General features: G+C 39.1%; 1 protein-coding gene across 7 annotated transcripts in view; it reads right to left on the bottom strand.

The window, feature by feature from the left end:
- The window catches only part of DDR2 (discoidin domain receptor tyrosine kinase 2), a 171,658-nt gene that overhangs the window by 21,830 nt on the left and 123,571 nt on the right, over positions 1-26,257 (bottom strand). For all 7 annotated transcript variants that reach the window (XM_070467704.1, XM_070467705.1, XM_070467702.1 and 4 more), the window contains 8 exons: positions 25,072-25,303; positions 24,606-24,753; positions 24,122-24,227; positions 13,901-14,084; positions 8,852-9,095; positions 5,278-5,340; positions 4,308-4,438; positions 712-922 (listed from right to left, as the gene is read on the bottom strand). In XM_070467704.1, the coding sequence (XP_070323805.1) occupies positions 712-922; positions 4,308-4,438; positions 5,278-5,340; positions 8,852-9,095; positions 13,901-14,084; positions 24,122-24,227; positions 24,606-24,753; positions 25,072-25,303 (1,319 nt within the window). The remainder of the gene's footprint in view (positions 1-711; positions 923-4,307; positions 4,439-5,277; positions 5,341-8,851; positions 9,096-13,900; positions 14,085-24,121; positions 24,228-24,605; positions 24,754-25,071; positions 25,304-26,257) is intronic.

The raw sequence follows: 26,257 nt of genomic DNA, 5'->3' as shown, positions 1-26,257 counted from the left end.
TCATCTATTAGTCTAACACATCATTCACCAAAGAGAAATGAACAAAAATTAAATAACACAATTATCTGTGCTTAGTCTCTCAGTCGTGTCCAACTCTTAGCAACCCCATGGACTGGAGCCTGCCAGGCTCCTCCGTCCATGGGGATTCTCCAGGCAAGAATACTGGAGTGGGTTGCCATGCCCTTCTCCAGGGGATCTTCCCAACCCAGGGATCAAACCCAGGTCTCTCACATTGCAGGCGGATTCTTTACTGTCTGTACCACCAAGGATGCCCAACACAATTATCTAGGTGATTAAAAACTGGGTATTCTAGGATGTCTTTAGCTTCCAGTTTGATTCTAGTCCTGAATTTACCCCATTGGTGTTTGATGTTGAGTAAGTACCATATCTGAGTCTTCTTACTTTCCTCTTGTGAAAAAAAGAGGACGTTGGACTAGTTGGGCTGTTTAGGTTCTTCCGGTGTTAACACTTCAGTAACACATTTTATCTATTTTCTTTTCCTAACATGTGGGGCCTTCCAAACATCTGCTATTATTAGTAGCAGAGGAGAGATGCTCAGATTTAAGTAGGAGTAGCAGCAGGCCCAATCTAGAAAGTGTGGACTTCCCAGGAGAAGGTGGACTTCTCTAGGCTAAACTAGACTTGGTTGAGTAATTGTCACACCTTCATAAACCTTGTATCTCAATTCTCTGCCCATCACTTCATCCTCACCTGATTCTTCCTCCCCTGGAGCAAATTCTGGAAGTTTTCGTATCAGCCTGGATGGCTCCTGGTAGTCAGGGCGAAGCGGAAAGATGCGATCATAAGTAGAGTTGGACTCCTGCTCACTCGGTGATGAGGAGCGGTTATTATTGAACATGCTGGATTCACTGGGCAGGGAAAGGCTGACTGTCATTTCATCATCCAGCATCCTCCGGGAGGCCTAAAAGAGAAGGAGAGAAAGGCTTGTTGGCACCAAAGAGATCATCACTCCCTCCTTTTCTTAAAGCCAGCTCTTCCACTCAGATGAAAATAACTCTTTAATATTCAAACTCCAGAAGCAATGCAAGTGGCAGGGATGCAGCCTGGTTCCACAAATACCTATACTGTAGAAATTTAGAATAATCTTTCATTTTATCAAGGAAGAATTTGACTTCCAAATATCTACACTGCCAACATTTATTAACTCCCATTGAAGTATGTATAAGCATCATTCACACAACACTGTAGGAACCTATCAATAACCAATCAAAGAATCTCAATCTTAGCATTTTCAAAGTTCTATTAAATAACAGGGTTTTCCTGACACCATTCAACCACTTGATTTTGTGTAGATATAAATTAAAATGCTCATTAACACAACAAATGTGTTGTAACACAATGAATCTGTACTTCCCCTGATCACTCTGGCATTGTATGTTAGAGTAATACTCTCTTTATCCTGCATTTTTACTAACCAAAAATAAAATGACTACAAAATAGGAAAGGAAAGCCCTACATGTCTAGGGATACTGATGTGAATTATACCTGTGTGTGTGTGTGTGTGTGTGTGTGTGTGTGTTAGCAGCTCAGTCATGTCCCACTTTCTGTGACTCCCTGGACTGTAGCCCACCAGGCTCCTGTCCATGAGATTCTCCAGGCAAGAACACTAGAGTGGGTTTCCATTCCCTTCTCCAGGGCATCTTCTCAACCCAGGGATTAAACCCAGGTCTCCTGCATTGAAGGCAGATTCTTTACCATTTGAGCCACCAGGGAAGCCCAAATTATACCTAACACAGGAATAAGAGGAATTAAACAGCTAACTGTTCTTGCATTCCATCTAATATGGCCTACCTGCTCCTTCAAAATGAAATCTCATAATCTAAATATATGGGACTATTTAGATATAAACATGTGAAATGTTCTACTCCAACAAACACACCTTGGGTGCTCAATCGAGAAATTAAGATGTCTGCTCCATAAGCTATGCTGATAGGTCCTTGGTAATAACCATGGAGCCCAGCACATGTAGGTACTCAATAAATACGGGCTGACTCTCTCAAAGAGAGAATTGAGGACACCATTATAAGTATCCTGCAAATAATGCTATAGCATAAGGCTACTTTGAGTAATGTATTGGGAATATAAGTATATGCTTAAGGGTCTTCTACAAAAAAAGGAGAAATTCTGTGCTATTCCAGAGCGTTTTGAGTTTTCTCACTCAGGATGTACAGAGATAGAAGAATTTCTTGAAGGACCAAGTTAAATATTCAAGGGCAAAATGTTTAGTCTCCCTTTTACCTAGAGAGTCTCCAGCCCCAAATTCCTCTCCCAGACCATGAATATATTCCAGTGGGTTTCAGAAGAAAGACTCAGACGTGGTAAATTCTGGTGCAGAGAAAAATAGCTCATAGAATAGAGAATATAGACTCTCCTCCTCAACTACAAAAAATGCAGTCATAACAGACTGTTCAATAAGAACATAGCATCAAGCTTTCCAATGAATCTTCAGACCACCAGCTTCTCCCACCACCACTCTTTGCTAGCCTTCTCCCTGGAATCTAGAGACTCAGCGTGTCTCACCATTCTCAAAGAAAGGTTTTGATGTTGCCTCAGCATGCCAGTGCGTGAGCTCTCTGTGGATCCTGCCTTTCAGCCTTCAGTCACTATTTATGGATTGAAAGCTTTAATTTAGTCAAAGTATTTTCAGACTCATGATAGAAGTCCCTGTGGGAAGCAAAGAGATCCTCTCTTCTGTGAAATATTCCTGCCTAAAAACCTTAAAGTAAACTTCAGTCTTTCAGCGCCTAGGTGTGTAACAGCTCAGAAGGAATTGCAGGCTGCTTGTCGGGGTCATTCCCTTCACTTCCCTGACATTAGCCCCTTCCTCTTGTCCCACCCACCAAGAGTTCAGAAGGTTCCAGGGCATTTACCTCTTCTGGTATGTACTCCACAGAGGCACTGGTCTCCTCTGAGAACCCATCTCCAAACACGGAAGCTATGAACACAATCAGGCATTACTCTCCCTCCCAGTCCCAGCCCTCAATGCGCACTTCAGTCTCACAACCCAGAGCACCTGTGACCTCTCACAGTCCACATCCATTTGAGCTCGCTGACCAGCGACAATGCCCATGGTCAAAGGTAGAAACACTTTATCATCAACAAACCCCAAGAATATCACACACTTAGCAACAGTGCCCCGAGTTGCTATCTGGTCTAAAAAAACAAAAGAAGTCATAGATAATCCATCTATGCATGTGTGCTAAGTCGCTTCAGTCATGTCCAACTCTGTAGCCCTATGGACTGTACCCCGCCAGGCTCCTCTGTCCATGGGATTCTCCAGGCAAGAATACTGCAGTGGGTTGCCATTTCCTTCTTTAGGGGATCTCTCTGACCCAGGGATGGAACCCACATCTGTTTATGTCTCCTGCATTGGCAGGCAGATTCTTTACCACTACTGGCATTGGGAAGCCCCAGTCTACCTGCGGTGGAATGTATATAGTTTAGAAGAAAAGAAGTCAACAAATTTCAAGACTGACAATTGGAACCAGCATAAAAAACAGGATATTAATGGCACTGAGCACTTCATATTTTTTAACCAGACAAACAGTTAAATATAACTACTATGCCCAACTCACCATTATTCAATGAGGTTCAAGTAAAATCATGGAAAAAGTCTTTGTAGACTGCAAAGTGTTAGACAAATGTAGTAGAAATTATACAGATCACTTGGCCTAGACAAAATGAATCTGAGGAGGCATTCAGAGGATGCATAGCCATAACACTCAAGTACAAAAAGAAGTTGGAATAGAATTGCAAGAAACTTGGCTTGGATATTAATGATGTTGGATATTTTTCTACACACACACCAAAAAACAAGCAAGCAGTAAAAACAAAAGGAACAGCATTATCAGAAATTTTAGCTAGGTTATCAGTTATACATCAGAATCGCTTGCTAACTTTTTAAATTAATTATTTTAATTGTAGAATAATTACTTTATATTTTTTAAAAATATAGATGCTGGCACTCCCCCCAAAACCCAGTGAATCAGAATCGTCCAGGAAGATACCTAAGTTGAGATGCCTAAATGTGTTGGGAAGAAAAAAAAAGTTTTTGAGTCCTCTAGGGAGGGTTCAAACTCTGCATCCTAAAAATGAGAGACTGGACTTGGCTTATTCTCTTCTGATCCTTTCAGCCCTAGCTTCTCTATTCCTAGCCTCTTGGCAGCCTTGATTGCCTTTCTAACCATTTACCTGACTTTGTGATTTGCCTCTTACTCCCAGGGTAAGAGCAGCACAAGAAAGGACAGAGTGATTTCCTACCCCATGAGTGTTCTGCACTTCCTCACCTTCTCCAGCATTTTCTGCCAGAACTGCCTCCACAGGATGATGACGATGATGGCCAAGAGAATGAAGATGATGGCCACCAAGCAGCCAATCAGGATTCGGGTGTTGCTGTCATCAACTTTAAGCATTGGATCTGTAACCAGGAAAGGAAAAATGAAGAATATTATGATCTCCCAAGGCACGAAAAGCATGAAGGCTTGGACTAGAGATAAGAAGGCAGAACCTGCTCCTTCAGGATAATTCCACCACATGTCACCTTAACACTTGGTATTGGTACTCTTGTATTACTTTGCTCGTATATCCTACAGTCCACATCCATGGGACAGGAGCCTCCTCTTCTCCATGTATTAGACTGGATAACGGAGAGGCTTTCCATTCTTCCCAAAATTTTGCTCCTTCATACCATGGCTTGGGTCTGCTGGTCTCTACTCTCACCTCATGAGAAGCAGGTGAAGAACCATTTTCACTGTGGTTTCTTTGAGACATGCCAGGGTAGCTGAGAGTCTTCTTTGGACTTTACACTATGATTTTGTATTTCCAAGATTGCTGACTTAAACAGCCAGTGGCTGTCTGAAGCAATGGATACATGTGTCCATATTTCCCTGCAATTGGAGACTAGCTTTTTGTTCCGTAGACTTCCATTCTTTCCTTGAGATCCCTACAGTGGGTCTCACCTAGACATATCCCCCTCCCTGTTTTTGCTCCAAGTGTCCCAAACTTCCAAGAAGCTATTGGGACAACTCAAGACTCAGCCTCAGCTGGAGAACCACATGGACCAGCAGGGAAGGGAGTGAGTTTGGGCCATTAACTTTGGATGTGGACTGTCCTATCTTTCCGGAGCTACTCTTCACCCAAGGACACCCTGTATCAAGCCTCCGACACAGTCAGGCCTCTGCCAATCTCCACTCTTCTTCACCCTCTGGAAGGTCTCCTCAACTTAATTTTTATAATGAAGAATTCCATAACACATACCATAGGTTGTGGGTGCCACAGGCGATGTGGGCAGGGCTCCAGAGTTGTTGTACATTGCAGCATCTGTTATAAAGCAAGGGTGAGTCAGAGCTCGAGGGAAGAAGACAGCTGGGTAGTGGTTTCTCTGAAGGTAGGTTCTAAGCTAGTACTTGTGAAATCAATTTACTGGATTAGAAATGAAATCATATATTATTAATAAATAAATAATATTACCATTCATCTCAATAGCAAGGGCAACTTTTCTTTTGTAAGTATCATGATATAAAAAAATTAAGAAAGAATGATCAGAGGGCTGTGACCACACATTATCATAAAGCATGCATAAGAAATGAGACCCAAGTTCAGTAAAATATAGAGAGAATATAATGAGTTAGAGACACGGAACAGACATGGTGCTAAAGATGATCTTTCCTTCAAGGAAATTAAATTAATTGAACTCTTTTGTTTACTAAAGAGTTTTCATTATGTTTCATTGTCCTAGACTTTTAATTTATAAATTAAGCCTTCATCCTTATAGATAAATTAGAGCAGGGGTCCCCAACCTCCAGGGTCTAATGCCTGATGGTCTGAGGTGGAGTTGAAATAACAACAGTAGAAATAAAGCACACAATAAATGTAATGTGCTTGAATTATCCTGAAACTACCACCCCTCTCCAGCCCATCGGTGGAAAAATCGTCTTCCATGAAACTGGTCCCTGGTGCCAAAAACGTTGGGAATTGCTGAGTTAAATTATCCTTTACTGTGATCCTGAAGCTTCCAAGACTAGATCCCAAAAGTGTATTTGACAGATTGATGTTGGTAACTTATTTTTCCCTCTGATTTGTCTAATAAAGAGGGGAAGAATTAAAATACTCACTTCCCATCCAAAGGAGATTCTCTCCCCAAAACCTGATTTTTCTTATTAGCATTATGACAAGTATCTCGCACCCACCTGTACTTTTCTGAATTGGATTCTCAGGCTTCAGTGAAAACTAATATTATCATGACATTAAAGTTCAAGTTATTTCAGCAGTCAAAAACTATGTAACTATAGTTACATAGCTACAACTATTTTAAGTCTTTTTGGCACACTTCTAAAAGTGTCTTCTTTAATGTTAATGAGAATATACACAGCAGACATAACTAACATGTTGGTCTGATTTGGGTTTACACGGGACATATTTAATCACTTACTGAGAACATTTTTTCAAAGTTGTATTCTTATCAAGAAAATGTAAAAAAGACATGAATACATTTTCTGTGATTTTATGCCACAAACACCACTGTTTCGGAGATCATTTAATATGAAACAATTGCACTAACACATCTTGTTCCATTTTCCTATCAGAAAGACAACTTTAAGATGACTTAAAACTAATCATTCATGTTGTTCTAAAATCCTTTGGTCATTAACTTAGCAAAATATGCCTTATATGAATTCCTGAAGAACACATTTTAAGTCTTCTGCAGAAACTCTGGGGATGGCAGAAACCTGCTGTCTCCTAATTAACACTTAGGATGTTAAGTAACACTGCTTTTGAACATTTAAATTTCTTCCCTCAATAAATACTTTATAAAATAATGAATCCATTTACTCTTAGCTTAAATTTTTATAATAGAATGTACTGAGGCACCAAACCTCTTTTTCTAAACATGTGCTCTATTTCTGCATCAATACATCTTAATTAGCAAAACATCTTAAAATTTTTTTCTTTTAAAAATCAAATTAGGAAGGATGGGGTCTTCTGGTTTATTTTTAGTCTTCCCTCTCCTCTGATGTCATTTTTTAGCCTGTATTCTTCTTCCAGGCCGAGTATAAAGTCTCACTCCTTTGTCCATTACAAATCTACACTTCTAGTGACCTCTCTCCTTATTGTTGGTCACCACTTTGAACATCTTATGAAAAAAATAATTATCTATGTTTTAAATCCTCATCTAAATTGTGATGATATAGACAGTGTCTTAAATGGCTTTTAACTTTTCATGATTTGACACAGTCCATACTGCCAACTTTGTGGTCTCTAAATACCATTCTCCAATAAAAGGAACCAAGATCACTTCAGGAAATGTGATTCCACATCTGGGGCAGTGAATGCTCAAAATAAGCTTGGAACATCTTGTTCTTTCACAAAACAGCTATCAAAAACTTATAGGATCCAATTAAAAGTAGACAGAGCCAACTTAAAGGCATGTGCTCTGGTCAAATGCAAGCAATCTGAGTATTAAAAGAAATATTAATTGCAACAAACACTGAATTTATAAAAACCAATGAATGCATAATGATACTGAGAAACATAACAAGGACAAAAATCAAAACAAAATCTATTAGATACCATTGAAAGTTGCTAAAGGTTGCATTAATTCATTACTCTGAAAATTGATGAAAAAATTAATTATGTAACCTGCCCTTGCAATGTGAACTATATTTCAGGGTTAACAAGCATATGGGAATAGTTCTCATATTCAGAATAAATTCAGCTTGCAAAAGGAACAAAAGAATTAGAAAATCATCAGTCAACAACTCCTAATGAAATAATTTAAGCAGTGGTCACCAATGGAGGGTGAAGTCTAAGGAGAAAGATCGTAGGGAACTTTTCTTTGAAAGAAAAACCACCTGAGCCCAAAGATCAATCTTAGCATCACTAAAAGTGAGGCAGTCTAACATAACATCTCCATGATGAGATTCAACATAAAGTACACAACACTATCTATGAAAAATCCTTAGCAAAAATAAATATTGAATTTGAATCAAATTCACCTGCAGATATAACCTCCGGTCTACAAGATGACAGATGATATAAGTTACAGTAAAATGACACCATGGAAAGCAATCAGTTAATCCAGAATGGAATTTTTTTTAGTTTTAATTTATTCTTTAGATTAAAAGAGACACAGCCTAGCAATGTAATAAAGGAAACACACCAGGAGGGCCTTATTAGTAGGATCCTAATTCATTCAAGCCAACTGTTGTTAAGACATTATTAGACAATCAAGAATACATAAGTGTGGATTGGCTATTATATTACATTAAGGAATTAGTTCTTAATAAATGTTGTTATAATGCATTGTTATGAAGATAATGTTATCTTCTCAGGTGTATTCTAAAATGTTATTATTGAAATCAAATAACATCTCAGATTCGCTTCAAAATTCTATAGCAAAAAGGGAGGAATAAATGAAACAAGCATGACAAAAAAATCAGCTATTAGTAAAGCTAAGTAATGGATGGAGGTTCATTGTTCTCTTTAGTGTATATTTAGACATCTTCATTTAAATACTTTAATAGTGCTTAGGTTTGCTTCCCCTTAACTGGTTTGATTTACATTAAAGTTTTAACACATTGTACTCATTTTCTTTTTTTTTTTTTTAGACAAACATGAGTGAGAGCCAAATAAACATTCCATCCACTTCCACAGTCTCATCTCTGCCCTTCCACAACCAAACTAGGGGCAAAAGATTCTCTCTCTCTACCCATGAGAAGCCACTTGTCTAACCTTTTTCTTCTCAGAGACCCACCAATGAGAAGCTCTGGACACTGCCTTCCTCCTTCACCACCCTGCTCCCACTTCCCTAAGGGCCATCCAAGCTCCCAACCTGATTGGAAGGTGATCTCACTGAACATCATCCAGGTGTCAGCAAAATGGTATTGGCACTTGATGGCACTGGCCATGCGGTGGTGGAGGGGCACAGTGACGAACCGAGCACTGGGGTTGACGTCATCCAGCACCAGCGGGAAGGACACGGCGTTAGGTTCCCATTCATTGGCTTCAGAGCGGAAGTAGCACTGGACCTCCTTAAAAATCTTCACACCCTTAGCAAACATGTTGTTGCAGTGGACCTGGCCGAGAAAGAGGCATGGGGTGACAGCTTGACCCTGCGGGGTGGCACTGGGGACACAGTGCAACCTCACCCAGTAAGACCTTAGACTTGTCACATTTCTCCGAACACCATCCTTGGTGAATAGCTGATGCTCTGTAGTAATGCATTTTTCCCTTCTAGGAACCTCAGAGTGGCAGTGGAACATTGCTCTGACTTTTTAAAACCTAGGCTGCTACTCTAGTCACCTTTATACTGTTGTGCTCCCCCAGTCATCTTGCTGCACACTGCCGGGAGAGGTGTACTCATCTGTTAAATTAGGGCTGGACCAGCCACCTCTCAGTTCCTTCCTTGCCCTTAAGACTCTCTGGTCTATAACTGCACCTCTCACCACTCCAATCCCCTCAACTATGATTGCTATCTACCCAGAATCAAGCTATTCTGGACTACTTTCTCCTAGGAACATTTCCAAAGTTAATCCACTCCTTTCAACGAGTTTAGATGAGAAACCTGAAATAACACACTATCCAATACAATTTCATCTTTCTCTTCAGAAATCTCATTTTGACTAGCATTTGTCAGCCAGAGACACAAGACTTAATTAAATCTCTCTTAATTAAATTCATTTTGGTAAAGCCATTCTGATGAGAGCATTAAATCTTCATCACAGATACTTTCTGAGATGAGAAAAGAAAGTCTTTGGGAAAGTAGCTTGCACCCTCTTGCCTGCTGCCATGACTGTCTCACCAGAGTATTTGTATGGCTTTTAAGGGTCATCAGGAAGAAGGATTCCACAACAGTTCTTCTGTAGCACCTTGCTATGAGCAACATCCCTCAAAAGCAGAATGTCCATGTTTGTGACTAAGTCAAGTCTCTGGTGGTAGTTCAGTAACATTACCTCAGGCTCAGTCCTATGTAGAAAATGGAGCTTTGCTGGTCACTCTCCCCTGAATTTAAAGACTTTAGGTTGGAAAAGCATCATTGTAATTTTTGGAATATATTTGTTATTTCAATTTTATGCCTTGCTTAGTTCCTGAATTGTAACCCTTCAATACCATCCTCTGGTTTCTGGGTAGTCAGTATAACCCAAGTGGCTCAAATGGTAAAGAATTTGCCTGCAATGCAGATCTGGGTTTGATCCCTGGGTTGGGAAGATTGCCTGGAGTAGGAAATGGCAACGCATTCCAGTATTCTTGCCTGGAGAATTCCATAGACAGAGGAGCCTGGCAGGTCACAGTCCAAGGGGTCACACAGATTAAGACACAACTGAGCAGCTAGCACTTTCATTTTTTTAATTCAGAATTTATTTTTAGCTGAAGAAGAAGAAGTAATGATATAGGAATTTAATGACTGATGAAACAGACCAGAGATATGTGAAAAGAATAAAATCACGAAATACTAGAGTGACTGCAGAGTTTAAAAATCTTCTAGTAAAAAAAAAAAAAAATTTCTAGTCCAGTTCTCTGTATACTAATGAGGAAACTGGTGCTCCAAGAGGTTTGACCTGTCTGGGGTCAGTCAGCATCAGAACAGGATCTAGAATCGCAGACTGCAGTCCAGCATGCTTTCCACATCCATGCCACATGGAAAGGGGGAAAATCACCTCAACTTTCCCATTTGGATTTTCCTCTAAATGTTAATGATGAAAACATGTGTTAATATCTTCTTTGGGATGAATTAACAGCTCCAGTCTATTGAAAAGTAAGTAGAATAAGGCTAAGAACAAAATCAAAGAAATGCCATCTACAGTTTCAATAGATTTTTCAGATGTTTTGAAATCTGTGGAGTGTTGGATAAGTAGTCTGTGGGGAAGACAATAATCTGTCCTGCAAACGTTTTGGGAATCCTCCTGGAATGCAAATACATAGCACAGGATTTCATTCTCCGATGGACTTAAATATTTATTTAATAAATAGAAAACATTTTGAAATGCATTTATATATATATATTTCAAAATCTCTTTTAATTTATTTGTCTTTTATTTTTTTTTTTTTTCGTTTTACATTTTTCCAAAGAAAAAGCTCTCGGGTTTATGATAATTTATATAGTTTCCAGTTTTAATTAATTGGTTTATACATTAATCTTCGATGTTGGAATTCAGTGTCTAGTTCTTTTTTTTTATATCTTCCTTTTTTAATAATGAAGAAAATATTCAATGCCATGAATTTTATTCAGTGTAGTTTTCTATGTGTCCCATTTGTTTTGATATATGTAGTGTTTTCATTTTCTAAATGCTCTGGGGATTTGCATTTCTTCTAAATGCTGTATTTTAACTACAATCAGGGCAGAGAGGGAAATGGGCAGTACCTTGCCTAGGAAGCAAAACTTCTCTCTAGAAGACATTGATGACCTGAAAGTCATCTTTTACTTTTTGTTCAGAAAAATTTAAACAAGGTAGATACCTGTTCGGCCTTTTAGCCTTAAGAGGACCAACCCTGAGTCAGCTCCTGAGAAGTTTCTGGTACCTTCTCATTGCAGGACATGCTTCTGAATAATTTTGACCTGTGATAAACTACACAGGAGTGGCTGGGGACTCAGGAAGATCAAAGTCAATTAAGTAAATGTTGTAGCTTTATGGGGGTTTTAAAATACATTTTATTATTTGTGGGACTAGAAATTCTCCCAGTGATATACAATGAATTGATATGCTTGTTCATAGGTACACATTGGGTATACATCTTACCCACAACACAAATAAATTTTTTCTTGAGGAATACATAGTTTTGCTACTATGCAAATTTCCCTCCTTCCCCCAAAAATCTTGTGAAGGACAATTTGTTATACACAATTGCACACATGTTTCACAACTGCCAAAGAACCATTCATGAGCAATACACTGGCAGACTAGGTATATTCTTCTGTTCTTTCATATAACTAATAGTTATTAATCCCATTAGGAGATATTATCATCTTAACATGTGAGAGTGATATAATGGACATGCAATTTCTTTTTGACTCCAGTTTCATGCCAAGAATTGACAAATTTTTGTTTACCAGGAAACTTTAATAGTAAAACAGTTTCCCTTCTTCAGGGTTCCCATGTCATTCTACATACCTCCTTCTGTAAATAAATAGTGTCTTCCCCTACTGAACCTCAAACTGTCCCAAGAAAGAGACTATTTCTTATTCATCTGTTTACCCCAGAATCTAGCATTCAGGTTTAGCATCTAATCCGGTCACATTTCACATGGACATTTTCTTCCCTTCTATTCTTTTCCCTCTGAAACATTCATGGGATTGAAAAGGCAAAATGACCACTTGAGCTAAGTACCGGGAAACCACCATGCCAACAGAGATGTCCTCAATGCTTACACCTAGGGTGGGCTCTCCTGAAAGGCCCTACCCCAGAGAAAATGGAAATCAGGCCTTAAGTCCCCTCCCTCAGCTCTTCTCAGGGTCTGACTTAACTCTCCCCAGAGCACACCCCGTCTGTCCTTTTCCCAGATCTTTCAGCTTTCATCCAAGTCCTCAATAAAATTTACCTACTCACTCTTAACTACTCTGCAATAATAAACTGATAAAATCACTTCTGCTATTGCACTTAAGACATTAACTTTTTATTGTTTTACTCTCTCTGAGGTAAAATACTTGCATTTTAATGCAGGCTTTGGGGTGATGGCATTTTAGCAAAAACAAATTAAAAAACCTAATAACTTACATATGAGGGCTTAAAGAAGACTTGGGTTAAAACCATATCACCTCACTCCACCACTTGCCTTGAATCTCATTCATTGGGTAAAACTCCTTTGGCTAGGCAAAGAGTCACAGAGATCTCAGAGATATCTGGGCCTGAGGTCTAAAATCCAGATGTTGGCCCAGCCAGAAATCACAGCAATTTCTCCTGCCTGGCCCCAGTCCTTCTACACATTTCTGTTTATAGTTGAGAAAATACAATTGTATTTTCAGTGTCTTATTTGCTGTTTATCATATCTCCTCCTGCTTCTACCCTAGGTGGCAGAGATATTTATAACTATACATGGTGAAAGTAGGCAATAAAGGATATCATTTTTTTCATTTACAAACGTTTTTTGAGCCTGCATATATTAACCGCCAGGTGCTTGGGTACTGAGATCAGAAAGCAGAGTCACCATCTTGGAGGAGCTTGAGGTCGAATAAGAGAACCAGACATATACACATATAGATGATTGTAGATAAGGAAACAAAGAACTCTGGGAATAGAAGTGTATGGGATCTTCTATCATGGTTTCTCAGTGCTGTGGGCATAGAGAAAATACTCAGAGAGTGGAGAGTGGTTCAAAACATAAAGCCCTTTCTTTTTCCATTGATCATCAGAGCTACAGTGAGTCACTCTTGCTGACAAGAGCATGCCCCCTCCCTGAAGAGTGCTGGGCAGAGCCAAGTAATGATGCCCATGGGCCCTAGTCACTTCTGCCTTTGTGGGCCCTACCTTTCAATAAAAACACATTAAAATTATATTTTACAACCATATTTGTTAAAAAGATGAGAATAACTTTGACCCTAAAGCTCATTTCTTTTATTCTGATAATTAAAGAAGTTAAATCATTTCTGTGGGCTTAAAGTATCATGGGTCCCAGACGGTGCACCCAATTTGCATAATGGATACATCAACTCTGTTGATGAGACAACAGCAACAAAATACATTGAAAAACAGTGACCTAGTCCAACACCCTTATTTACAAATGAAGAAACCAGCCCAGAGAAATGAAGTGACTCATGAAATGCATGCAGCTAGTTAGCAGTAGAATATGTATTTGAATCCTGTTCTGCTGGCATCACCGTCAGGTTCTTCCCAGCATGGCTTTTCCATTGATTGTGATTTTGGCTTCCATGCCTAACTCCACTGACCTTCATAGTAGTAAAATTCCTGATGCGATCAAACTCAAACATGATCTCGATGTAACCATTGGTGGCACTCTCATTTCTCCAGCCCACGTAGTCATAGCCCGGCCATACATGGTACTCATGGGTCTGGGTGAAATCATCCAGGCCAGACACCCCATCAGTCAACTGGCCCAGCCCTTCAGTCATGCTGCTCAAACCAAAAGAGGAGAAGGAAAAAGGAGAGAGGAACTTGGAGTTAATTGCATATTCACAGAAGAGTTTTTATCCAGTTTCTTCACCCCAGGTTTTGTAAGAGTTGATATCTTGGAGGTTGAAGAATTATGAAAAAACAAATATAGTTTATAGTACTGATTTATCCTGCATCAATGGGGAACAAAGAATTCCATATAAATGAATTTCACAAGATATTTGATACTCAACTCTATTATAGCAAACCTTTTGAACACTTTTTAAAATCATTTTATATGAAAAGCTTTCTATGATCTATTGTATTCTTACCTGTTCTTATACTTAATGTAATAAGTCTTTATATAATGATTCAACATTATCAAGTGCATTTGACAAATTCATCCATTAATGAGTAAATAGATGAATGCATAGGATGAATAATATAGTAGATGGTGGCACTTGCTCATCACTAAATAAATGGTTCCAGAGCTGGTTGGAAATTTTTCTGACACCACTTTGACTGTATACTGTTACTGTTTGATGAATCAATTCCAGAGCAGCCAGTCTTGCCTTCTACCTCACATCCCCAACAACTTAATTTGATACCAAACTAAAGGGGGAAAAAGTAACCACTGCCAAATTTAAATACTAATTTAACTCTAAATACATTTGTAGAATACTAGAGTCATGCAGTAAAATGCATGGATCACATAGGTATCTCAGGTATTGGATTTCATTTTTTTTTTTCTAGTTTGGCAGCCTTTCCACTTCTGAGTGTGAGGCTGTTGTGAATGGCTAAGTTTGCCAGAAGCCTGACTGCTTCTGTTTGAAGTTTGAAGAATATAAGGAGACCTCCTTCCTTCTTTTATGGAGGGACAGAATGAGAGCACATCATGTGGAGTTTCTCTCTCCTCAAGCTCTGGAGGCTATGTCGGGAGTCTCTTAAATAAAAAGATTGGGATAGTCACCCTCAAGCAATAATCTGTGTGATCCTTGAGGTTACAGGCAAACCAATGCCATGTAAAATTTGTGAATTACAAAAAAAGTTGTTAAAGTGATTATGCCAAGCTTACAGATATATTTTTAAATATATTTGCTCATTGAAAAATGTTTGGCAAATTATATTTATCTACAGGGTCTAAAGCCTGGCTCTCTCTTCCAAGGTTTTGCCTTCTTTTTCTTCTATCCACAGATCAAAAAGGCTAAGACAACATGAGTTTACTTGACATGAATGTGTTTCCCATTGTCCCCAGAAAAGTAAATCCCCAAGAAAATCTTCAGAAAAGCAATACCAATTAAAAGGAATGCTAATTCAATTTCCCTTTAATCAGAATTTAATCAAGTGGGGAAGAAGTAAGGAAAGAAACTTTGCCTGTTTACTTTCTATACTTTAGGATTGTTAGAATTCCTACAGGAGTATACATTACTTTTAGATTTTTAAAAATTTAAACTAACTTTTGCTACTATGACTGTTTATTTCCTGAGAACTTGAATTAGGTAACTTTGTTATCGTCTCACTCAGCCACACCCCAACTATATATCTCATGACCTCAATTATGAGGTGGAAGCTGATAATGTCTAAATCTCTGTGATCATTTTTTTTTTAATCTTTTCTCTGGGGTCCATCCAGAATCATATTTTCAGTAATCTGCCTTATTTCTCCATCTGAATGTCCTATCAGTTCCTTACATTAATAACCCAAACTGAATCCATCATCATCCATTTCTAAACTAAATCTTTCACCTAGATTTCCCATTTCTGTCAGTTATATTTCTCTTCCATATCCACTGAGAGTTCCTGGCATATAATAAGCATATGTTTGTTGAATGAATAAATGTCATCTTCATTGTTTTGGTTACCTAGACTACCATGTTTCATCTAACTCTTTTTCTCATATCCAGTGGTCCCATTAGTGAGTACCTCATCCTCATTCCCATTCTCACAGTCGCCATTTTGGCCTGGGTCCTTAGTTCCTGTCATCTGACTGAACTTGGGATTAGAATACATCCCCCTCCTGTCCTCTCTATCCATTCAAACGTAGCCTTTGAATAGCTGAATGAATCTACCTAAAGCACAGCTCCCATCATGCTCTTCTCCAGCTTTAAAAAATCTTCAGCAGCTCGTCGTGTTGGTGATGCTGACAAAGAAGAACAACTCCTCCTCCTTGTCTCTTCTTCCTGGCCTTGGTTCCCTTTTCTCCACATCCTCTCTATAATCTATCCTTTGCAGATTTTTAAATCATGGCCATACTGACAGGTGTGAGATGATACTTCATTGTAATTTCGATTGGCATTTCTCTAATAATAACAAAGGTCCGTCTGGTCAAGGCTGTGGTTTTCCCAGTAGTCATGTATGAATGTGAGAGTTGAACCATAAAGAAACCTGAGTGCTGAAGAATTGATGCTTTTGAACTGTGGTGTTGGAGAAGACTCTTGAGAGTCCCTTGGACTGCAAGGAGATCCAACCAGTCCATCCTAAAGGAGATCAGTCCTGGATGTTCATTGGAAGGACTGATGCTGAAGCTGAAACTCCAGTACTTTGGCCAACTGGTGCAAAGAGCTGACTCATTGGAAAAGACCCTGATGCTGGGAGGGATTGGGGGCAGGAGGAGAAGAGGACGACAGAGGATGAGATGGCTGGATGGCATCACCGACTCAATGGGCATGAGTTTGAGTAAACTTTGGGAGTTTGTGATGGACAGGGAAGCCTGGTGTGCTGCGATTCATGGGGTCGCAAAGAGTCGGACACAGCTGAGCGACTGAACTGAACTGAACTGAATAATAAGCGATGTTGAGCACTTTTTCATGTAAGACCAGAAACTATAAAACTCTTGGAGGAAAACACAGGCAGAACATTCTTTGACATAAATCACAGCAAGATCCTCTGTGACCCACCTCTTAGGGTAGTGGAAATAAAAATAAACAGATGGTATCTAATTAAACTTAAAAAGCTTTTGCACAGCAAAAGAAGCCATCAACAAGATGAAGAGATGGAAAAATCTACATTCAAGATCACTGTACTCAACAGGGATCTCATTCAAAACTGATGGAGAAATAAAAAGTTTTACAGACAACCAAAAGTTAAGAGAATTCAGTATCACCAAACCAGCTTTACAACAAATGTTAATGGGACTTGTATAGTCAAGAAATAGAAGAGAAGGAAAAGATCTACAAAATCAACCCCAAACAATTAAGAAAATGGCAATAGGAACATATCTATCAATAATTACTTTAAATGTAAATGGATTAAATGCTCCAACCAAAAGAAACAGACTGGCTGAATGGATACAAAAACAAGACCCATCGATATGTCTACAAGAAACCCACTTCAGACCTAAAGATACATATAGACTGAAAGCGAGAGGATGGAAAAATATATCCCATGCAAATGGTAAGCAACAGAAAGCTAGAGTAACAATCCTCATATCAGACAAAATAGACCTTAAAATAAATAATATTACAAGTGATAAGGAAGGATATTATGTAATGATCAAGGGATCAATCCAAGAGGAAGACATAACAATTGTAAATATCTATGCACCCAACATAGGACCACCTCAATACATAGGACGAACACTAACAGACATAAAAGGAGAAATTGACAGTAATACAATAATAGCAGGAGACTTTAACACCTCACTCACACCAATGGACAGATCACTAAAGCAGAAAATTAATAAGGAAACACAAGTCTTATGATACATTAGATGAGATGGATCTCATTGATATCCTCAGGACATTCCATCCAAATGCAGAAGAATACACCTTCTTCTCAAGTGCACATGGAACATTCTCAGGATAGACCACATCTTGGGTCACACATCAAACCTCAGTAAATTTAAGAAAATTGAAATCATATCAAGCATCTTCTCTGACCACAACACTGAGACTAGATATCAATTTTTAAAAAAACTGTAAAAAACACAAACAAATGGAGATTAAACAATACATTTCTAAATAATCAACAAGGTTACTGAAGAAATCAAAAGGGAAATCAAAAATTTCTAGAAACAAATGACAAGGAAAACACAACAACTCAAAACCTATGGGATGCAGCAAAAGCAGTTCTAAGAGGGAAGTTTATAGCAATACAATCCTCCTCAAGAAACAAGAAAAACATCGCATAAACAACCTAATTTTACACCTAAAACAACTGGAAAAATACGAACCAAAAAAAACTCAAAATTAGAAGAAAAGAAATCATAAAGATCATGCAGAAATAATTGAAAAAGAAACGACAGAAACAACAGTAAAGATTAATCAAACTAAAAGCTGGTTCTTTGAGAAGATAAACAAAATTGACAAACCTTTAGCCAGGCTCATTAAGAAAAAATGAGAGAAGAATCAAATCAACAAAATTGTAAATGAAAAAGGAGAGCTTACAACAGACAATGCAGAGATACAAAGGATTATAAGAGACCATTATGAACAACTATATGGCAATAAAATGGATAACCTGGAAGAAATGGACAGGTTCTTAGAAAGGTTCAATCTTCGAAGACTGAACCATGAAGAAATAGAAATTATGAACAACCCAATTACAAGCACTGAAATTGAAGCTATGATCAAAAATCTCCCTAAAAACAAAAGCCCAGGACCAGATGGCTTCACAGGATAATTCTATCAAGAGCTAATGCCTATCCTTCTAAAACTCTTTCAAAAAATGGCAGAGGAAGGAACACTCACAAACTCAGTCTATGGAGCCACCATCACCCTGATACCAAAACCAGACAAAGACAACACAAAAAAAGAAAACTACAGGCCAATATCACTGATAAACATAGATGTAAAAATCCTCAATGAAATTTTAGCAAACAAAATTCAGCAACACATCAAAAAGCACATACACCATAATCAAGTTGGATTTATTCCAGGAATGCAAGGATTCTTCAATATATGAATATCAATCAAGGTGATAACACCATGTTAACAAATTGAAAGATAAAAATCATATGACAGTATCAATAGATGCAGAAAAAGCCTTTGTCAAAATTCAGCACCCATTTATTATTAAAACTCTTCAAAATATAGGCATAGAGGGAACATACTTTAACACAGTAAAGGCCATATATGGTAATTCTACAGCAAACATTCTCTATGGTGAAAAACTGAAAGCATTCCCCCTAAGATCAGGAATAAGACAAGGGTGTCCACTTTCACCACTATTATTCAACATAGTTCTGAAAATCCTAGCTACAGCAATCAGAGAAGAAAAAGAAATAAAAGCAATCCAGATTGGAAAAGAAGTAAAGCTCTCACTGTTTGCAGATGACATGATACTATACATAGAAAACCCTAAAGACAGTATCAGAAAATAACTAGAGCTAATCAATGAATTTAGCAAAGTTGCAGGATACAAAATCAATACACAGAAATCACTTGCATTTCTATATACTAACATGAAATCATAAAGATAAATTAAGGAATCAATCCCATTCACCTTTGCAGCAAAAAGAATAAAATATCTAGGAATAAGCTTACCTAAGGAGACAAAAGAACTGTACACAGAAAATTATAAGACACTAATGAAAGAAATCAAAGATGACATAAACAGATGGAGAGAGATTCCATGTAGAAGAATCAATATTGTGAAAAATGATTATACTACCAAATGAGACCTACGGATTCAGTGAGATCCCTATCAAATTACCAATTTACCAAATTACCAATACCATTTTTCACAGAACTAGAACAAAAAATTTCACAATTTATATGGAAACACAAAAGACCCCAAATAACCAAAGCAGTCTTGATAAAGAAGAATGGAGCTGGAGAAATCAACCTTCCTGACTTCAGATTATACTACAAAGCTACAGTCATCAAGACAGCATGGTACTGGCACAAAAACAGAAATATAGACTAATGGAACAAGATATAAAGCCCGGAAATAAACCCATGCATCTACGGGTACCTTATTTTTTGACAAAGGAGGCAAGAATATACAGTGGGGCAAAGAGAGCCTCTTCAATAAATAGTGCTGGGAAAACTGGACAGCTACATGTAAAAGAACGAAATTAGAACACCTCCTAACACTATACACAAAGATAAACTCGAAATGGATTAAGAGCTAAATGTAAGACCAGAAACTATAAAACTCTTAGAGGAAAACATAGGCAGAACACTCGATGACATAAATCAAAGCAAGATCCTCTATGATCCACCTCCTAGAGTAACAGAAATAAAAACAAAAGGAAACAAGTGGGACCTGATTAAACTTAAAAGCTTTTGCACAGCAAAGGAAACTATAAGCAAGGTGAAAAGACAACTCTCAGGATGGGAGAAAATAATAGCAAATGAAACAACTGACAAAGGATTGATTTCCAAAATATACAAGCAGCTCATATAACTCAATACCAGAAAAACAAACAACCCAATCAAAAAGTGGGAAAAAGACCTAAACAGACATTTCTCTAAAGAAGACATACAGATGGCTTACAAACATGAGAAGATGCTCAACATCACTCATTATTAAGAGAAACGCAAATCAAAACGACAATGAGCTATCACCTCAGAGTGGTCAGAATGGCCATCATCAAAAAGTCTACAAACAATAAATGCTGCAGAGGGTGTGGAGAAAAGGGAATGCTCCTGCACTGTTGATACAGCCACTGTGGAAGATGGTATGGAGATTCCTTAAAAAGCTAGGAATAAAACCACCATATGACCCAGCAGTCCCACTCCTAGGTATATACCCTGAGGAAACCAAAATTGAAAAAGACACATGTATCCCATTGTTCATTGCAGCACTATTAACAATAGCTAGAATATGGAATCAACCTAGATGTCTATCAGCAGAAGAATGGATAAAGAAAGTGTAGTACACGTCGGAATATTACTCAGCAATAAAAAGGAACACATTTGAGTCAGTCTTAATGAGGTGGATGAACTTAGAACCTATTATACAGAGTGAAGTAAGTCAAAAAGGCAAAGATAAATATCATATTCTAACGCATATATATGGAATATAGAAAAATAGTCCTGAAGAATTTATTTATAGGGCAGCAGTGGAGAAACATACATAGAGAATACACATATGGACATGGAGAGGAGGGAGGAGAGGGTGAGATGTATGGAAAGAGTAACATTACATTACCATATATAAAATAGATAGCCAATGGGAATTAGCTGTGTGGCTCAGGAAACTCAAACAGGGGCTCTGTATCAGCCTAGAGGGGTGGGGTGAGGAGAGAGATGGGAGGGAGTTTCAAAAGGGAGGAAATATATGTATACCTATGGCTGATTCATGTTGAGGTTTGATAGAAAACAGAAAATTCTGTAAAGCAATTATCCTTCAATAAAAAATAAGTTATTTTAAAAAATAAATTAAAATAAATTTTTAAAAAATTAAAAAAATCAAAAGAGAATCCTCAGAATGGGAGAAAATAATTGTAAATGAAGTAACTGACTAAGGATTAATCGCCAAAATATACAAGCATCTCAGACAGCTCAGTATCAGAAAAGCAACCAAATCAAAATAATAGGCAGAACACCTAAACAGATGTTTCTCCAAAGAAGACATACAGATGCCTAATAAACTGTGAACTTCTTAAATGTAGGATCAATGACTTTACTATATTTGAATCCCTACCAAATTCCTTGCATGTACTAACAGTTGATTAGCAAAGACTTACTAAACTAAAATGAATTCAATTGATCTCTGCTTTCCTCTGTGCCTTGATTTTATGGCAGCTGGGTGTGGCTAAGTGAAATGATGTCAAGACCAACTTATGTACAGGGGGAAGAACAGTGACTAAGTAGATGGAAAGGAAGTGATTCACCACAGAAAACCTGATGAGTCACGTCTTCAGATAGGGATTGGGAAGCTGAAGGGCAGTAGTTTATTCTTCACACCTAAGACAATGGAAGTGCTGTAATTCCACAGTCCTCTTCCTGAGACTCACTAATCTCTCTCTCTCTCTCTCAACCACCCACAACCTCAATTATGCAGTGTGGGCTTCACTATGATTGAGACCTCTCTGCCAAGCTCAACCTGTGCAGACAAAGATCAACTTCAGAGAGAAAACTATTGATCTGGGGTAGAAGAATGGCAAGACTTGGAATGAATTGGGATGGGGAGAACATCTCTTACCCAACCCTAAATTCCTCCTGTATCTGAACATACTCCTCCACCATAGCCCTCCCTTGGTTCACTTCAAGTATCCATCAGTCCTTCTGCTGTTCCCAGTTCCAGCTTCTGCTGTAGTCAAGGCGTTCTGGTCCTCATCCCTGATTCCTTTCCTCTGCTCCCTCTGCCTGCCTCCTTTTCACCAACTACCATCTCATGCTAGAGACTTTCCTTGTCTGTTTTTGGTCTTAATAGTGTCCTTCTTTTCACAATTTCTAAAGCATTTACATGCGTGGAATTCATTCTTTCTGAACTTCTTTAGAAGTCCAGTTCATTATACTTGTAGCTTTAGTTCTTCTGGCCCTTTGTCTCCATAAGTAGGCTATTATTTATGTCAGACCTCATATCCCATTTGAGGGTCAAAAACATGACTACCTTATCATACTATAAAATTTAGCCCTTCTTGTATAATTTACTGTTTCCCTCATGATTATTTTGTCTTGTTGAAGATTCTCTGGAGAAGGAAATGGCAATCCACTCCAGTATTCTTGCTGGAAAATCCCATGGACAGAGGAGCTTGGCGGGTCCATGGGGTCACAAAGAGTCGAATGAGTGACTTCACTTTCACTTTCACTTTGTCTTCCCAAACTAGGCTCTCAGTTACTTTCAGATAAAGACTACATCCATAACATATGTTGGATTATCAAAAAAGCAAGAGAGTTCCAGAAAAACATCTACTTCTGCATTATTGATTATGCCAAAGCTTTTGTGTGGATCACAAAAAACTGTGGAAAATTCTTAAAGAGATGGGAACACCAGACCTCCTGACCTGCCTCCTGAGAAATCTGTATGCAGGTCAAGAAGCAACAGTTAGAACATGGAACAACAGACTGGTTCCAAATCAGGAAAGGAGTACATCAAGGTTGTATATTGTCACCCTGCTTATTTAACTTATATGCAGAGTATATCATGAGACATGCTGGGCTGGATGAAGCACAAGCTGGAATCAAGATTGCTGGGAGAAATATCAATAACTTCAGATATGCAGATGACATCACCCTTATGGCAGAAAGCGAAGAAGAACTAAAGAGCCTCTTGATGAAAGTGAAAGAGGAGAGTGAAAAAGCTGGCTTAAAACTCAAAATTCAAAAAATAAAGATCATGGCATTCAGTCCCATCACTTAATGGCAAATAGATGGGGAAATAATGGAAACAGTGACAGACTTTATTTTCTTGGGCTCCAAAATCACTGCAGATGGTCAGTAGCCATGAAATTAAAAGACGCTTGCTCCTTGGAAGAAAAGCTATGATCAACCTAGACAGCATATTAAAAAGCAGAGATAATACTTTACTGACAAAGATCTGTATAGTCAAAGCTATGGTTTTTCCAGTACTCATGTATAGATGTGAGAGTTGGAGTATAAAGAAAACTGAGTGCCAAAGAATTGATGCTTTTGAACTGTGGTGTTGGAGAAGACTCTTGAGAGTCCCTTGGACTGCAAGGAGATCCAACCAGTCCATCCTAAAGGAAATCAGTCCTGAATATTCATTGGAAGGACTAATGCTGAAGCTGAAATTCCAATATTTTGGCCACCTGATACGAAGAACTGACTTATTGGAAAAGACCATGATGCTGGGAAAGATTGAATGAAAGCAGGAGGAAAAGGGGATGACACAGGATGAGATGGTTGGATGGCATCACCGACTCGATGGACATGAATTTGAGCAAGCTTCAGGAGTTGGTGATGGACAGGGAAGCCTGGCATGCTTCAGTCCATGGGGTCACAAAGAGTCAGACATGACTGAGTGGCTGAACTGAACTGAACTGATTTTACTATATCTAAACTTATCTCACGATGCCTGATATAAGTGCTAAATAAACACTGGCTAGCTGATTGATTCATTGAGTGTTGCTCCCAGGCCACGATAAAGTATTATTCTCTTCTGGTGGTCATTTTCCTAGCCTGATGATTAAAGTCTCCAAGGATTTACCTGTACCCAACAGCTCCATCATAGACAGAATCGTTGAGATAAATGATGGAGCCTCCCGGCAGTACAAACTGCTGTCCAGCTGGAGCGCTGTAAGACACCAAGCCATCTGCCAAAGGAAACACGGACACGTCAGTGCCTTTGGGAAGGAGATGCACCTGCTGCCTAGACCAGCTATCCCAGGGAACTGGCTGAGGCTTCACGAGTGCCATTTTGAGCAGTGTGTCCACCTAGGACTCAATCTGGGCACACAAGGAGCCATCCTGGGGAGCACTCCCCTGCAGCAGCAGTCAGCAAAGCAACTTGGTGTGGGCACCACACCCTGGGTGGATGAATAATATTCTTTTCTTTACTCTAACCAGGATGATTAGTGATTCCACTGCAATTCTTAGTGGAAGTAAATCCTCCTTCTGATTTGATTGCCTTTATTGACCAGGGGTTGATGTTTTTAATAAAGTTTATAAGCTCTCTCTCTTTAGACACCTACCCAGCCAGACACATCCGTAAAGCTCCACCCTCATGCACACGTTCATGGAGTGATCGGTTACTGGGATAAAGCGGACAAATCTGGCCACAATTGGTGGCTCCAAATCCTTTAGGAAAATGTCATAGGGGTTACTATTTCCATCCAGCACCTGAGAAGAAGGGAGAGAAAGACTGAGGAGATGCAATGCAGTTATGCTGACTCTTCTTCATTCCCAAGTCATTATCTCTTTGATGGAATCTCTCTTTTTAATTCAAGAAGCAGAATGTATTCATTCACAGCTCTCTCAGAAGCCTTGATATCCCTGTCTGTGCCCCCACCCTCCTCTTCATCTTGGGTCACACATTCACAAGGGCATGGTAGGTCTGCGGACACATAAACACCTGCATAGACAATCTGTGTACTTCCTCTTCTACCCTAAGTCAAAGTACAGTCCCAGACATCCCAGGGTTTGGATGTCTCTTCTTACCTGTTTCCCATGCCGGTTCCGCCAAGAGATCCAGCGAGTGCCATCTCGACTGTAGTTGATCTTGTACATGGGGGCAAACTCAATGCCATGTCCCCCTGCATGGCGTCCCTGGGTCCCCACCAGAGTGATAAAGTGCAGGGTGTGCAAGTCAATCTGCAGAAACTCCTTCAGGTCATCAGGTTCCACTGGAATCTCAGGACACCAGGCTCCATCCCCTTCTTCTGAGTCCAGCCTTGATGGATGAGGGTTAGGGGAAGAGGAAGGAACCATGAAACCACAGCTATTTACCAGTCCCCAGCAAGCAGCTGCCAATCCTGAAGGGAGAGAGCAGGCTGGAAGTCCAGTCCAGACGGACTTTTTGGGCTCTCCCCACCAGTCTGACTGTCACCACCATACCCGCTTGTGGCCAGTTCCCTCTCCCTGGGGCACCATGAAACCCAGAAAGACAGTCACCACCAGGGAGATGGAGACCTTCAGATAATATGTAGCCTTTACTTCCCACCCTTATTTAGAGGTCTCAAGGGAGGTCCCATGCAATGAAACCCTCCCTACCCTCTATTCCTTGTAACAAAGCTAGCCACTCCTTGCCTGGATATCAAGTTATAAGAGTGGGGAGGGAGGAATCATCAGATCTGCAGTGTGGGTTGTGCAATGCAGTGGAATTTCAACCAGCAGGATGAGCGTGGCAGCTCAGCAAAAAGCCATGAAAACCTATGGTGAGAGTGAGGAGTAAGGGCATGTCAGGGAAAAGTAAATCATCTGGTTTCATTTTATGACCTCCAGGATGACCAAGCAAAATTGTGAAATCATTGTAAAGCTTATTTGGGGACCCTCTTCCCCCTTTCCCTCTTCCCAGGAATGTGTCTCCTCTCACAGATGATACCTACTCATTGCCACTCCCTTCCAGCCCCACAAGACATCACTCTAAATCTTTCACACTCCAAGAGAGAAATCATGGAGAAGGTTTATAGGGGTGAAGGCTTAAAATGGATGATTCCATTTTAACAGAGATCAATACTTTACGCCAAAAGAATTAGATTCCAAGAAGGTTATTTCCTAACAAGTTAAATAGCTTTCAACAAGGGTGTTTATTGCTTTAAAGGACCCCTGACATTAGACCACAAGAAACCTACCATGTTTTGTTTATGGATGAGGATGGCCCTTCAGCGTAAGGTATCCTTGAGAG

This window comes from Odocoileus virginianus, chromosome 5 (genome assembly GCF_023699985.2).
Source record: "Odocoileus virginianus isolate 20LAN1187 ecotype Illinois chromosome 5, Ovbor_1.2, whole genome shotgun sequence".
Classification (NCBI taxonomy): Eukaryota; Metazoa; Chordata; class Mammalia; order Artiodactyla; family Cervidae; genus Odocoileus; species Odocoileus virginianus.
The sequence above is the reverse complement of the archived record's forward strand: the minus strand, read 5'-3'. Positions and strand labels throughout refer to the sequence as shown.